This window comes from Hylobates moloch, unplaced genomic scaffold, assembly GCF_009828535.3.
Source record: "Hylobates moloch isolate HMO894 unplaced genomic scaffold, HMol_V3 SCAFFOLD_20, whole genome shotgun sequence".
Lineage (NCBI taxonomy): Eukaryota > Metazoa > Chordata > Mammalia > Primates > Hylobatidae > Hylobates > Hylobates moloch.
The window spans coordinates 52,563,239-52,579,532 of NW_026652295.1; the positions used below are offsets into that span (position 1 = coordinate 52,563,239).

Below are 16,294 nucleotides of genomic sequence, written 5' to 3' on the forward strand. Positions count from 1 at the left end.
TCAGCCCAGTGGCATAATAAATAGTCCTCCTATATCATGCTTCCTATAGGCATACTAGATAAAATTAAGCATATCCAAATAACAAGATTCTTAAGTTACATGCTCCTGTTTGTGATATGTAATATTTTATATATTTTAAATGTTTAATCTGCACATTCTTCTAATTATTTTTTCTGCATTTTTATTGTCTCCTTTATAGAAATAATAAGATGCTTCAATGTGGACAGTGTGTCTTTTTTCTTTTGTATTAACCCCCATTGTGTCATATGCATTACTTTATGCATAGCATAATAGCAATTCATTTATTTTTCAGCTCATTTGACTGTATATTAAGTCATTAGATTTTCAAAAAATCAGATTTAAAATTTGATATGAACTTTAAAGATAGCTGTTACCTCTAAACTCTAGGAAAGGAATTGGAGCTTCCATAAAGTACTATAAAGCCATACAAACATTAATTTCCTAAAAATTGTATTTTATATTAAAAGATCCTGATTGGCATTTTGACTGGCATGGTTTCTGAGGCCTGCATTTACTAATACTATGTACAGTGAGTACAGTGAAGTCTGCCCTTTAATGATTGAGGCAGCTGGCCACAAATCCTGTTTACAGGATTTACATCCTAAATTACACTTATTGAGTAAACCACAGAGACAACAGTCTGAAAACTTACAGACTCTTAAAATACATGCATTAACACAGCTGTATCTTACGTTATATCATGTTACAGCTATAAGGCATTGTAGCTATTATGCTGTCTGTATCCTTGCATTGGACACGAGGAAAGTGAAGCCCAAGCTCATGTGACTACAATTCAGCAGAAACCAGGCCTCTCGACTTTTTCTCCAGCACTGGCTTTACTGCATTCTGCAAAGATGGTATATATGAAATATAATATCAGTTTTTATGCCACAAAGTTTTGACACAGATGCAAAATACACAGCAAATTTTTCTTTATTTTTTTTAATGTTGTATTTTATTTATGTCATTAGTGTTTGGGGAACAGTTCGTTTCTGGTTGCATGGATAAGTTCTTTAGTGGTGATTTCTGAGATTTTGGTGCACCCATCACCCAAGCAGTGTACACTGTACCCAATGTATAGTCTGTTACCTCTCACCCCTCTCCTACCCTCTCCCTCTAGCATTATATCATTCTTAGGACTTTGCATCTTCATATCTTAACTCTCACTGATAAGTGAGAACATACAATATTTGGTTTTCCATTCCTGAGTTACTTCACTTAGAATAATGGTCTCCAGTTCCATCCAGGTTGCTGCAAATGTCATTATTTTGTTCGTTTTTATGGTTGAGTAGTATTCCATGGTATATACATACCACATTTTCTTTATCCACTTGTTGGTTGATGAGCATTTAGGCTGGTTCCATATTTTTGCTATTGCAAATTGTGCTGCTATAAATAGGCATGTGCAAGTGTTTTTCATATAATAACTTCTTTTCCTCTGGGTAGATACCCAATAGTGGGATTGCTGGATTGAATGGTAGTTCTACTTTTAGTTCTTCAAGGAATCTTCATACTGTTTTCCATAGTGGTTTTACTAGTTTACATGTCCACCAGGAGTGTAAAAATGTTCTCTTTTCACCACATGCATGCCAATGTCTATTAGTTTTTGATTTTTTAATTATGGCCATTCTTGCTGGAGTAAAGTGGTACCTCATTGTGGGTTTAATTTGCATTTCCCAGATAATTAGTGATGTTAAGCATTTTCTTTTGTATTTTTGTTGGTCGTTTGTGTATTTTCTATTGAGAATTGTCTATTCATGTCTTTTGCCCACTTTTGATGGGATTATTTTTTTCTTGCTGATTTGAGTTCCTTGTGGATTCTGGATATTAGTCCTTTGTTGGATGCATAGTTTGCAAATAGTTTCTCCCACTCTGTGGGTTGTCTGTTTACTCTGCTGATTATTTTGCTGTGTAGAAGCTTTTTTGTTTAATTAGGTTCCATCTATTTTTCTCTGTTTTTGTTGCATTTGTTTTGGGGTTCTTGGTCATGAATTCTTTACATAAGCCAATGTCTAGAAGAGTTTTTATTATGTTATCTTCTAGAATTGTTATGGTTTCAGGTCTTAGATTTAAGTTTTTGATCCATCTTGAGTCGATTTTTGCTTAAGGTGAGAAATGAGGATCCAGTTTCATTCTTCTACATGTGGCTTGCCAATTATTTCAGTATCATTTGTTGAATAGGGTGTCCTTTCCCCACTTTATGTTTTTGTTTGCTTTGTTGAAGATCAGTTGGCTGTAGGTATTTGGCTTTATTTTTGGGTTCTCTATTCTGTTCCATTAGTGTATGTGCCTATTCTTATACCAATACGATGCTGTTTTGGTAACCATAGCCTTATAGTATAATTTGAAGTCAGGTAATTTAATGCCTCTAGATTTATTCTTTTTGCTTGGTTTTGCTTTGGCTATGCAGGCTCTTTTTTGGTTCCATATAAGTTTTGGGATTGTTTCTTCTTATTATGTGAAAAATGATGATGGTATTTTGATGGAAATTGCATTGAATCTGCAGATTGCTTTTGAAAATGCACAGCAAGTTTTTCTTTGGACTTCTGGAAAGTAGTGGATTCAAAGCCAAAATTTGAGTTGCATTGTTATTTAAAATAGGAATATGAGGATGGGAAAACATGCAGTGTAATGACAGAAAATATTCTAAATAATGGCAGCCAAAGAAAAGTACAAAAACAGTCATTAAGTGATACTTTTTTTTAATAGAACTATATGTTATTATCAATCTTTTAACTTAAGTGATTAAAATTTTTCCATTTTTTTTCCCCAGTTATATGTGGTCATTTGAGAAAGCTCACCTCAGCATGGTTCAGATTATTACAGGACAACTTGTGGAGTCCTTTGATGAAGAATTTAGAACTCTCTATGCCAGATCCTGTGTCCCCAGTTCATTTGCTCAGGAAGAATCAACAAGGGTGAAGCATGGAAAAGCCCTCTGGGAAAATGGCACTTACCAGCATTCGGTTTCTTCGTTAGCATCTGTTTCCAGCCAGAGAAACCTTTTTGGTAGACAAGACAAGATTCATAAACTAGATTCTAGTTACTTCAAAAACAGAGGGATATATACTTTAAATGAACATGACAAATATAACATAAGAAGTCACGGATACAAACCTCATTTTGTTCCAAACTTTAATGGTCCAAACGCAATACGTCAGTTTCAACCCAGTCAGATAAATGAAAATTGGAAAAGGCATAGTTATGCTGGGGAACAGCCAGAAACAGTGCCATACCTCCTGCTTAACAGGGCTCTGAATAGGACCAATAATCCACCTGGTAATTGGAAAAAGCCATCTGATAGTCTTAGTGTGGCGTCCTCATCACGGGAAGGCTATGTAAGCCACCACAACACACCTGCCCAGAGTTTTGCCAATCGGCTTGCACAGAGAAAAACAACAAATCTTGCAGGCAGGAATTCAAATGTTCGGAGGTCTTTTAATGGGACAGATAACCATATCCGCTTTTTGCAACAACGAATGCCAACCCTTGAACATACCACAAAGTCATTCCTACGTAACTGGAGAATTGAATCCTACTTAAATGATCATTCAGAAGCTACACCGGACTCAAATGGATCAGCTTTAGGTGACCGATTTGAGGGCTATGATAATCCTGAGAATTTGAAGGCCAATGCCCTTTATACTCATTCTCGGCTTCGTTCCTCTTTAGTATTTAAACCCACTTTACCTGAGCAAAAGGAAGTTAACAGTTGTACAACTGGCTCCTCAAATTCAACTATCATTGGTTCTCAGGGAAGTGAGACACCTAAAGAGGTCCCAGACACCCCTACAAATGTACAGCATTTGACAGACAAACTCTTGCCAGAATCAATCCCCAAGCTCCCATTGCAGTCAGAGGCACCGAAAATGCACACCTTGCAGGTTCCTGAAAACCATTCAGTAGCCTTAAACCAAACTACAAATGGCCATACTGGATCAAATAACTATATATATACAACCTTGGGTGTAAATAAGCAGACAGAAAATCTAAAGAATCAACAGAATGAGAATCTACTTAAAAGGCGAAGTTTCCCGTTATTTGACAACTCAAAAGCCAACTTAGATCCTGGAAATAGTAAGCATTATGTATATAGTACACTTACCAGGAATCGAGTTAGACAACCAGAAAAGCCCAAAGAAGATTTGCTGAAAAGTTCTAAAAGCATGCACAATGTGACTCATAACTTGGAGGAGGATGAGGAGGAAGTTACCAAGAGAAACCCTCCAAGTGGCACTACTACCAAATCAATTTCCATTGCTGCTTTACTTGATGTGAATAAAGAGGACTCCAACAAAGAACTTGCTTCAAAGAAGGAAGTTAAGGGTTCCCCAAGTTTTTTGAAAAAGGGGTCTCAGAAGTTAAGGTCATTACTTAGCCTTACCCCAGATAAGAAAGAAAATCTATCCAAAAATAAAGCACCTGCCTTTTATAGATTGTGTAGTAGCTCTGACACGTTAGTTTCTGAGGGTGAAGAAAATCAAAAACCAAAGAAATCAGACACAAAAGTTGATGCATCTCCTAGAAGAAAGCATTCTTCCTCATCAAATTCTCAAGGCAGCATCCACAAGAGTAAGGAAGATGTAACAGTTAGCCCATCTCAAGAGATAAATGCTCCACCAGATGAAAATAAAAGAACACCTTCTCCAGGTCCAGTTGAAAGCAAGTTCTTGGAAAGAGCAGGAGATGCCTCTGCCCCAAGATTTAACACTGAACAGATCCAATACCGAGATTCAAGGGAGATTAGTGCAGTTGTTACCCCTGAAAGAAGACCAACTTCTTCTCCAAGGCCAACGTCCAGTGAGCTTCTACGATCTCATTCAACTGATCGGCGTGTTTACAGTCGTTTTGAGCCGTTCTGTAAGATTGAGAGCTCTATTCAGCCAACAAGCAACATGCCAAATACCAGTATAAATCGCCCAGAAATAAAATCTGCGGCTATGGGCAATAGTTATGGCAGGTCTAGTCCAATGCTTAATTACAACACTGGTGTTTATCGCTCATATCAACCCAATGAGAACAAGTTTCGAGGATTTATGCAAAAGTTTGGAAACTTTATACACAAAAATAAATAGCTATTAAAATGCAAAATGAATGAGGCTATAAATATTTGTCCAAAGAAAATTGTGGACCGTCTTCGTAACATGCCAATAGATTTTCCTAAGGACAGAATTATGGGTATGATGTATATGTTCACCAGTGTCCTAGTATAAAGTTATTTTTCTGTGTGATAAAGTTAGGGTCTGCTGTAGGTAGAATTTCTCTGTAAACACATGATTTGTAAGTGGTAATGGTAAAAATAACAGATGTATTTAAATCATTTTCTTTAGACTGAAGATTTTAAGTCCCACTTAGAAATTTTTGTGGATGATGTATGGTGTATGGTGTATGGATTTTAACCATTTCCTTTTAAAAAGGTCATACTACCCTCAGTAACCCTTTATAACATGTCTTTATAGTGTTTTCTTATCTTCAAAAATATAAACAAATAGAACAAAGCCTTTTTTTAAGATTAACTTGAAATTCTACAGGATAACTTGTTATATTTTATTAATATTAATTTTTCTGTGGAGCATTGTACAACTGTTTGGGCAACAGCAGTACCTTTTAAATTTTTTATTTTTTATTTTTTTTTTTTGCCTAAAGTGTTTGCAAAGTATCAGCCTCATGTAGTATAATGACATTCGTAGGAATGTATTTTCCTAAGCCTTTGAAAACGGTCTGGGATGTGCTTCTTTCTACACTGGACCCAGGGAGCTGTCCCCCTCTTACCCATAGGCTGCTGATTTTTTATAGTCATTCCTTACTTCACATTTAGAACAAACCAGTAGGAATTTAGAAAATCTGAATGATTCCCCCTCCTTTTTCTATTGTATAAAAGCTTTTAGAAATGTAAATTTCTGCCTAAATTTTTGTTAGATTGCCATGACAGTGCTAAGGAGTCTTGCTTGCGAAAATTCTTGCTCTTTTTTTTTTTTCTTTTGAGATGGAGTCTCGCTCTGTCACCCAGGCTAGAGTGCAGTGGCGCAATCTTGGTTCACTGCAACCTCTGCCTCCCGAGTTCAAACGATTCTCCTGCCTCAGCCTCCTGAGTAGCTGGGATTACAGGTGGGCACCACCACACCCGGCTAATTTTTGTATTTTCAGAAGAGACGGGATTTCACCATGTTGGCCAGGCTAGTCTCAAACTCCTGACCTCGTGATCCACCCGCCTCAGCCTCCCAAAGTGCTGGGATTACAGGTCTTGCTGTTCTTTAAGTTGTGCCAAATATGACATGACTGCATAGTGTTTTCGTAAGAATACCATTGGGAAAATGAGAAGTTGTACTGGGCTAGTTCTTCCATGATTTGAGGATGATATTCAGATTATAAGATACCCTTTGTCTTTCTTACAGTAATGAAGTATAAACTCCATATCTGCTCCAGAGACTAACTTGACTTTGCTTCATTCACAAAGAACAGAGTTCAAGAAGCAATGCATCCTGTGAGAAGTGTGAAGTGTTTGTACGTCACTTTAAATATATTACTTAATGTGTTCTAAGTTGCTGTGTGGAGCAGTATACTGTTGTTTTAAAAATGCAAGGTTCAGACAAATTTTAATATGTATCATTAAAATAATTAAAATAATGGTATAAAATATGTCATTAAAATAATTTTCCATAGTGTTTAGAAACCATGAAAAAGAAAACATAGCAGGAGAAAATATGACGGGGAAAGAAAACCTAACAAAGCCCAGAACCCACAGTTAACCAAACTAGAGTGACTTTGTTATTACCCATTCTTTGCTAGTATTGGATGGGGAATTAGGATAATGAGCCATTAGGCAGTTTTGAAATGGAAAGCCCTGAAATTTAGTGCAATGTAACTTTAAAACTGAAATTACATAAAAAGTAGAAGTTTAATCATGTTTAATTACAACCAAAAGCCTGTTGCCTTTTTGTACAGAAATCTCCTTAATTTCAGGAAATAGAGATAGCTTATAGAAACATCCTTTTAAATAGTTTATGAGCTCTTCCTCTTCAGTGGAATTGAGAAGTACAGAATGCTTTATTTCATCAGCCCCTGACAGGTGACTTAGGCTTTAGCACAGCAGATTTATTTTTCTCTGTGTTTTTTAAAAATTGTTTTTCTTGTATTTTTTTTCTTCAAAAATATCTATATTTGAGAATATGTACATAACAACTTTCCAAAGTCTCTGTGGCCAAAAAACTCTCCAGGGATAAGACTGAGCAAGAATATAATACTTCAAAAAATGTACAGCTACTGTTTAAGTTTTAAACAGACACCATCACAGTTTGTGGATGAAATACTTTTAAGCCATATACTTTCTTTTTCTCCCCATATTAATATTGGGGGACAGATAATATCACTTTGATGTACATTGATATTAAAGTTTGGTAATGCAGCTTTTACTGTCTGCGTAGTACTGTACATTAGTTTTTAAGCAGAAACACAAGAAAAATGGGCATAATTTCAAAGTAGTTCTTGGCAGATGGCTAGAGAATACTGTAAGTGACCCTGTATCCTGAATACGCAGATATCCCTCTATTACAAGTTTGGGATTAGCCATAATTCTGACATGGTGTGTTCAGGTATGGGTATATGTTGTCAGTCTACACTTGTGGAAGCAAATATCTTGTTTAATCAAGATGATGTCTAGTGTCACCTAGATAAATAACGCAAAAAGTTTAATTCTGGCTGAATTCAGCTTTACTCAAGATCCACACATTCAATTATCTTTCCACAGATATTTCCGTGTTCTGTGAATATCTGTTGATTCTTAATATGCCTGTGGCTGAGGGATGCAAAGTAGAATTGTTTTACATTGACTATATATGTGACATGTACGATGCTGTTTTTTTAAAATAACTTTATCATGATATTCAGGTAGATCCTGGGTTCTAGAATATTTAAAACAAAAAGGATAAAATGAGAAACTAGAGTCAACTTGTTAACTTTTCTTTTTTAAGAGATAGGTTCTCGCTAGTATGCCCAGTCTGGACTCCAACTCCTGGGCTCAAGCGATCCTCCAGCCTCAGGTTCCTGAGTAGCTCAACATTTTATATATGTGCGATGTTATAAAGAAATATTCTTCCAAATGAACTTTTGTTTTTAGATCAATAAATGAATAATAAATAATTTTGTACAAACATCAATATATTGTAAGCTATTGTTTTTTTAATCTTCATACTCTGCATTTTTGCATTCAAGCTCAGTCTTTCACTTAGTTATTCTAATCAGGAATTTAGATGTGTACATATTTTTAAATGTTTTTACATGAACTTCAAAATCATCTGTAAAACATTGTTTTGGTTACCAATTATATGTCATATAGTAATTTATTCATATTTGAAATTCAGTGGCAATTCTCTTTAAGCAAAATATATAAACACATTCTCTTTATTTCTATTATACTGTAACATAGTGGTTACTTTAAATAATTTTTACTTTTTTTTTTTTTCCGAGACAAATTCTGGCCCTGTCACCCAGGCTGGAGTGCCATGGCACGATCGCAGCTCACTGCCGCCTCGGCCTCCTGGGTTCAAGCGATTCTCCTGACTCAGCCTCCCGAGTAGCTAGGATTACAGGCACCTGCCACCTAATTTTTGTATTTTTAGTAGAGATGAGGTTTCACAATGTTAGCCAGGCTGGTCTCAACATCCTGACCTCAAGTAATCTGCCCCCACTTGAGCTCCCAAAGTGCTGGCATTACAGGCATAAGCCACTGTCCTGACCTAATTTTTACTTTAAAAGATGGAGAATCTTTAAAAAGGAAAAAAAAAATGATGGTTGACTTCTGTATAACTTCATAGCATTTGGTTTGAGTAAAATATTCTGTATGTGCATTTGTATTAATGACATTAAGTAACCTACAGCCTGAGAGTTAGTGAATTAAAACTCGGAATTTATTAGAAGAAAATATCCTTTTTATCACAGATTATGAGGTAGTTGAAATAGTGCGTATTGCAAATTAAAAGTTGTGTCCTTTTAAAGGCAAATGTGCTTTTTAACTAGTTAATTATAATGAATGGTGGAACAAATTAATCATAAACGCCAATGTTTAAGAAAATCCTACTTCAGTTAGAATAGTAAGGGAAATGGGTAAGACTTCACTTTTGTGGCCATCTGAAAGGAAAGTTATAAATAGGTTCAGTTGGTTTAAGGAGTCAAAGATCATCTTGAGTAATTGGACCTGGGAAAATGGAAGGGCATTGTAGGGGACATGTGTTTATCCTGTCCAGGGAAACACTTGACATAACGGGAATTACCTGAGCGTCAAGCAGTGAGAAAAGCAAGAGAAACACAGAAGAATCTTTCTGAGTTAACAAAGGGGTAGTATGTTAAATTTGGACATTCCTCCTATAATATTAATGCTTCAACAATCTGGCTCATTTATTTAACACTCATACTGGGGACCTACTTTGTTCCAAGTATGTAGGTTATAGTAGGCTTTTGATGGAAAACATTAAAATTAAAAAAAAAAAGGTTGTCTGGATAATCAGAAGCTGCCAGCAAGTTTTCATACATGTTTTAAGAATACCCCAAACTTACAGCAAAAGTCTATGTTACTTGAGGGCTATTTGTCCTAACTTGTTACTTAAATGTACTCCTAGTGCCTAAAAAGGGTGCACCTAAAAGATACCTGATAAATACTTGATGTGGGAATCCAGTCATTTCCTTAGCTGCAGTTTGGAAAAGATAATAGTCCATTAATATCCATACATTAAAATCGATATTTTATAACTACCTGACTAGGCATTCGTATTAGAAGATGTAGATAGGCTAATGCAGCAAGGGTTCTAGTTTAAACTTCAGCCACATTAACCCTAGAATCTGGGCATCTTTAAAGACCCAGAAGTACTGGTCTTCTTAGGATATATTTTTGTGCAGGAAAGAAAACCCCCGATGAATTCATCCTGAAGGAAAAAAGAGTAGAGCTTAGCAACTTAAGTTCAAAGGCAATTGGCACATGAGGGAAGGGAGTGGTGATTTTGTGTTAGTCCTTTAGATTGTCAGCTAATATGGGCAGGTTGTGTGGGAACCATAATTGAAGAATGGCTCCTCTAAAATCTCTATAGTGAAGACTCCTGGTGTCAGGACTGACAGCAGCGAGCACCTTCACTGAGGACCTCAGAACACTCGACCTATTGCTTTCAACAGCAGCCCTTGTGCTCTTGTTGAAAGGTTATAACAACTGCAGACACAATATACAAAATTTGACTTTGACAGAATGACCACTATTTTACTTTCATTAGAAAGGTAAATTTAGAGTCGGGCGTGGTGGTGAATGCCTGTAGTCCCAGCTACTTGGGAGGCTGAGGCAGGAGAATCGCTTGAACCTGGGAGGCCTAGGTTGCAGTGATCCGAGATTGTGCCACTGCACTCCAGCCTAGGTGACAGAGCAAGACTCTGTCTAAAAAAATAAAAGAGGTAAATTTTTAAAAAGTCCAACAACAAAACCTTTTATCAGGGATTTGTTTTAGAAAACAACATTCAGTGTATATTTAATTTTAGCATATTTTGCCTCTAAATTTCTTTTTAGCATTTTAATAATCTGTATGTGTCTCAATTCAATTGGCAGATTCAATTAGACTCAATAGCCTACATTTTAGAAAGGATCTTCTTTTTTGTTGTTGTTTGTGTATTTTTGGTTTGTGTGTTGGTTGTTTTACGCATTACCAAAATTTAGTGTTAGTTAACTGCTAAGGCTACGTAAGATAGTTATTAAATTAAGTATTCTAGTTAATTGGGATCTACCACAAAGCTAAGAACTAAATGTATTTCTATAAATGGAAAGTCTAAAGTACTTGATTTCTTGTTTTTCTCCTTCAAGCAGAATATTTTGTTGCTTTTTAAAGACAGAAGGAAATTGTTATGTATTTTGCTAATTCAAGTATGAAAAAAATATTTTGCTTTACAAAGCATTTACAAAATGTGTTTCATGTGATACAAAATTAAACAATACTGGCTACACCATGTGCTTTCACAGTGCTTGACACAGGGAAGGGACTTAATAAGTGCTGATCTCATTTGATTTTCAGAGGAAACATTTGAGAGAGATTTTGCATTATAATTTAAGGCAAAAGACGTTGTTTTGAAATAAAAATAGATAGAAATAGAAAAAAGAGCACAGAGCAGGTGAAGGGCCTAATGTTACTTCTATCTTCTGGTAAATCACTTTTTGACACTAAACTTATGTGTGCTTGGTTTCCTTCATATTAAATAAAACATTATATTTTACTTTATGGGAATATGTAAATATTAAAGACATCTACCTAATAGGTTGTGCCACTTTGAAAGGGGCACAAGGCAAATATTAGCGTAGATCACCATTCCTCTTGCATTGTTTTTTTACTTAGGTAAAAACAGTAATAATATTTAAATTCTTAGTAGTTCTCTTCACTGGACTCAGAGTTTGGCAAAAGGGTAGATTTCCAGATGCTGGAATTAAAACTAAGTATTTGAGAGTAAAATACAATTTAAAATGTCATCTAGCTTAAAATGTTTATGTATGAGCTTTAAGGCACATATAATCAGAGGTAAGAGACTGGCTGGAATAGAGTGATTTAGAGGCAGAGCATGCCGGTAGCAGGTGCTGCTCCTAGTGCCCCCAAGATTGGACGTGTTCTGATGCAGCCACACTGTGACATGCTTAGAGTAACAATGACTCCATCGGTCAGAATGACAGAACCCATTTCTTACTGTTGGAATCCTACAGACAATGATTTAAGACACTGTAAAATGTTTTAATACCTAATAAACCTGGGAAGTTATTTTTAAGTTATTGTTATCTAATGTCAGGCAATTACAAGAATGGGATTCTACACACCTTCTACCACAATAGTAACACATCTCAGTTTGGTTAATGGCAAAATCTATGTTTAAATGTGGCAACCAGGATTGATTATTATACATACTACATTACAGATTTCAGATTAGTTACAAACTTCTCCATGTTAGACTCCATATTGACTCATCAAATTCATGCAAGGCTTCTTTTCCCCCATAATATTACTTGATATATATAATCAAAAACTACTTATAGGTCAGTTTTTTTCAAGTGCTTAGCCAATTATTTTCTTTTTACACCTAGATGTTATCTTGTTCTTATTTCTCCCTATACCAGAGTAATACTTTAAAGAGCTAGGGTGAGTTGTTTTTTTGGTTGTTTTTTGTTTTTTTCTTGAGACGGATTTTCGCTCTTGTTGTCCAAGCTGGGGTGCAATGGCATGATCCTGGCTCACTGCATCCTCCACCTCCCAGGTTCAAGCAATTCTCCTGCCTCAGCCTCCCAAATAGCTGGGATTACAGGCGTGCGCCACCACGCCTGGTTCCTTTTTTGTATTTTTAGTAGAAACGGGGTTTCTCCGTCTTAGCCAGCTGGTCTTGAACTCCTGACCTCAGGTAATCCGCCTGCCTCAGCCTCCCAAAGTGCTGGGATTACAGGCGTGAGCCACCGCACCTGGCCGATGAGTTGGTATTTTAATTCAATATGCATACTATCAAATTAGCTTATACACATCAAACACTGTCTTCAAAATTATGGGGTACAGGTCTCAAGCACCTTAAAACACAATCTGTAGAAATAATGTAAATACATAGGAACAATTATTGAAGGGTTAAAGATTATAACACAATGTATAGGTTAATGTATTCATTTTTATCAAGCTTTATGATTTTTAAATGTAGTAGTGTAGATAATATCTATTAAATAATCCAAAAACTGATTTGTCACTATTTAGATGCCTATATGGCTTGTTAATATCAAGAACTTAGTGGTACTCAGTTTTTCATTTTTAATATATTTATTTGATCAGTTAAAATTGATTTGAGGCCTGATAATTAAGTCTAAGGTAATATATTTATTTGATCAGTTAAAATAAGTTTGAAGCTTGAAAACAGGTTTGAGGTAATATACTTATTTGATCAGTTAAAATAGATTTGAGAGTCCAATTAAGTTGGAGGGGACAACCAAATAGGCAGTTCAGTGGGACTACATAAGATGCAACAGTATCACTAACTGCTCCAATATAAAAAATGTTTATTATTTGTTGATGGCACGTCCCAGGAGGCCTAGCTTGTACCATAGAAAACAAATGACATGGGTAAAGGGACGTGGGTATTTATTAATAAAAACAGAATGGCATTTAACTTTTTTAATCAGAAAAAAATGGGCTATACAAATAAAATCTAAGGAGTGACTTAGGATGCCTGGAGAATATATGAAACTGGAAGTTTCTCTGTAGTTGCAAAGCTAAAAAACAATCAGAATGTAACACTAGAAAGTCCAGCAAAACAAAGAGAATTGCAGATGATTATACACAGAACAGAACATAGGGAAGGGTGAACGTTCAGGAAGACTCTCTTTTTATGTTAGGGTCAGGTTAAAGGATACAATTTAATCATCTGGGACAATATTGTTGACAATATTGCTTATTGTTTTATTCAAAGCAATGTTCTTTATAGAGTCAGAAAAAAAATTGTCCAAGGAAGGACAATACATGAAATCAAAGCATAACTTTGTCCATAGCCTGCCTTAGTCTTCAACTGTTTAGATCAACCCCAGAAAAGTCTTCAGCAGACTTTATGACAAGAACCATGTGATGAAATTAGAGTAACATTAGGGAGATGCTTAAAAGATTAGGAGCTTTATGAGAAGGTTAATATTTAATATGAGTTACGGAAGATTTTTAAAGTGGGCATTGGATAAGAGGGAGATTCATGAAGGATTATTTTATGATGTAGAACAGTGTTTGCCATTACTCTTTAGCAAAGACAAATAAATTTAGTGGTTCATCTTTAGTAGGCTTAATTTAAATTAAAAATAGAACAGAAAAGAAAATATTAGAGTATGTCACAAATAGCAACAAGCATTTGATGTCATTTTAATTGTTCATATTTGTGTAGGCACTGGTCATGATGGAAAAATGTATTTCTTTTTTAAACTTTATTGTAGAGAATTTCAAACATACACAAAGGTGAACAGATATTTGAATGAATGTTTGTTATCCATCACCTGTCCTATATACCCATTGATACGGTTTGGCTGTCACCCAAATATCATCTTAAATGGTAGCTCTCATAATTCCCATGTGTTGTGGGAGGGACCCGGTGGGAGATAATTGAATCATGGGGGTGGTTTCCCCCATAACTGTTCTCATGGTAGAGAATAAGTCTCATGAGATCTGATGGTTTTATAAGGGGAAACCCCTTTCACTTGGTCCTCACTTCTCTCTTGTCTGCCACCATGTAAGACGTGCTTTTTTCCTTCCACCATGACTGTGAGGCCTCCCAGCCACATGGAACTGTGAGTCCATTAAACCTCTTTTTCCTTATAAACTACCCAGGTATGTCTTTTTCAGCAGCATGAGAATAGACTAATACACCAATTAACTTGTGGATAAACCTGCCTTGTCCACATTCTTAATTACATCACCATTTTGCATTATTTTGAAGCACATCTCACAAGTCATATCTGTGTTTTCATCATGTATCTCTAAAATTTGAGGATTCTCATCTAATGTAACTGTAATACCAGTACAAGTTATTTCTTAATATCATCAAAGATCCAAAAATGTTTTTCTTTGTTTGGCTCCTGGTCAACATTATACTTTACTTAAAAGACCTGTCCTTAATATTATACATTGAGGATTGACTTGCTATTAGATATGGAAAATTTCTGACAAAATTTTTGAGTTAACTTTCAACAGAGATGTAAAATGGCAAACATGGTATACTTTAAGCAGGAAAATAACTTTTCTTTTACATTTCAAGTAAATGAGAAGAAAACTGGTATCTTTCCAGATTTGTAGTCCTTCCTCAAATATGTACAATTTACTACTCACTCATTTATCAACTTTATTAAAACATCACTAGGATTTTTATTTATAGGTATACTTACTAAGCATATTGCCTTATATTGATTCATTTATTCATTCACTGAAATTAAATGTCCATTATTTGCTAGATAACTATGGTATACTCATCATCCTTTTTTCCAGAAGCACAGTTCAATGAGCAAAGAGTCACAAACACAAAACTAACATGCCACATGAGAAGCCATAGTGGAGATACTGCATGCCAGTAAGATAAAAAAAGAGATATTCTATGCAGAGAAAAAACATATACTGTAAAAAGAAACAAAAGCATAAAAGGGGTTGTGCATGGTGGCTCATGTCTATAATCCCAGCACTTTGGGAGGCCGAAGTGGGTGGATCACGAGGTCAGGAGTTCAAGACCACCCTGGCCAAGATGGTGAAGCCCTGTCTCTACTAAAAATACAAAAATTACCTGGGCATGGTGGTGGGCACCTGTAATCCCAGCTACTCGGGAGGCTGAGGGGAGGTGGAGGTTGCAGTGAGCCAAGATATCACCATTGCACTCCAGCCTGGGCAACAGAGCAAGACTCCATCCCACCACCTCCCACTCCCCCAAAAAAAGCATAAAAGGTATTTTTCTAAAACATTTAGGTTTGTATGGTTTGACTTAGCATTTATGGAGGTGCAAAGGAGAAACAGTAAATGTTAGAAAACAGATTTTAGAGCCAAATTGTAAGGGGTCTTATGTGCTTAGCTGAAGTAGACTTTACCTTGGAAACAGTGAGGAATTCTTGGAGGCTCTTAGATAGAGAATGACCTTTATTTTTATTTTTGGTAAAAATAAATCTCAAGAAGTGATACAGAAGATGTACTGGAAGGAAACATGGAGACTTCGAGACCAACTAAGCAGCTATTTCAGTAATCCAAGAAATTTGTAATGAGTGACAAACTAATACAATGGCATTGGGGGAAGAATAGAAGAAAAATTGAGAATTATTGCGGAATTGAAATAAAAATTATAACAAATTTATTATTTTTATTTAAAAGGGGGTGAATTTTAGATAATTCCAATATTTTTATCTTTGGAAACTGCATAGTCTCCTTAGCTTAGATAAGGCATGTAGAAGGAAGAGCATGTTCCATGTGTGTTTGTGTGAAGGGCATGGGGCACAGTGATGGTGAGTCATTTGCAGTTGGGTTATGTTTCAGTTGACCATGAGACACCCGGTTATAGGTACCCATTAATGGTGTGTACCTGGAGCTCAACAGAGAAGAATGAGATAGATGGGGAGGTAATCTGCTTTGGAGTCTATAACTGAAGTGATTAATACACAGGGTAAGATAGTGCCGAGAGAGACAGAAAGAGAAAAGAAGTAGAGACAGGAGGAAGAGAAGAGAAGAGCAAATGGCAGTTTTTTTCGGCCTTTTTTTTTTTAAATTAATGACTATAGAAT

General features: G+C 35.8%; 1 protein-coding gene across 1 annotated transcript in view; it reads left to right on the plus strand.

Moving 5' to 3' along the window:
* FAM83B (family with sequence similarity 83 member B) overlaps window positions 1–8,177 on the plus strand; it is a 98,353-nt gene extending 90,176 nt beyond the window's left edge. Inside the window, exon 5 of the mRNA XM_032140716.1 lies at window positions 2,795–8,177. Within this exon, the coding sequence (XP_031996607.1) occupies window positions 2,795–5,096 (2,302 nt within the window). The 3' untranslated portion in view covers window positions 5,097–8,177. The remainder of the gene's footprint in view (window positions 1–2,794) is intronic.
* The last annotated feature ends 8,117 nt before the right edge of the window (window positions 8,178–16,294 follow it).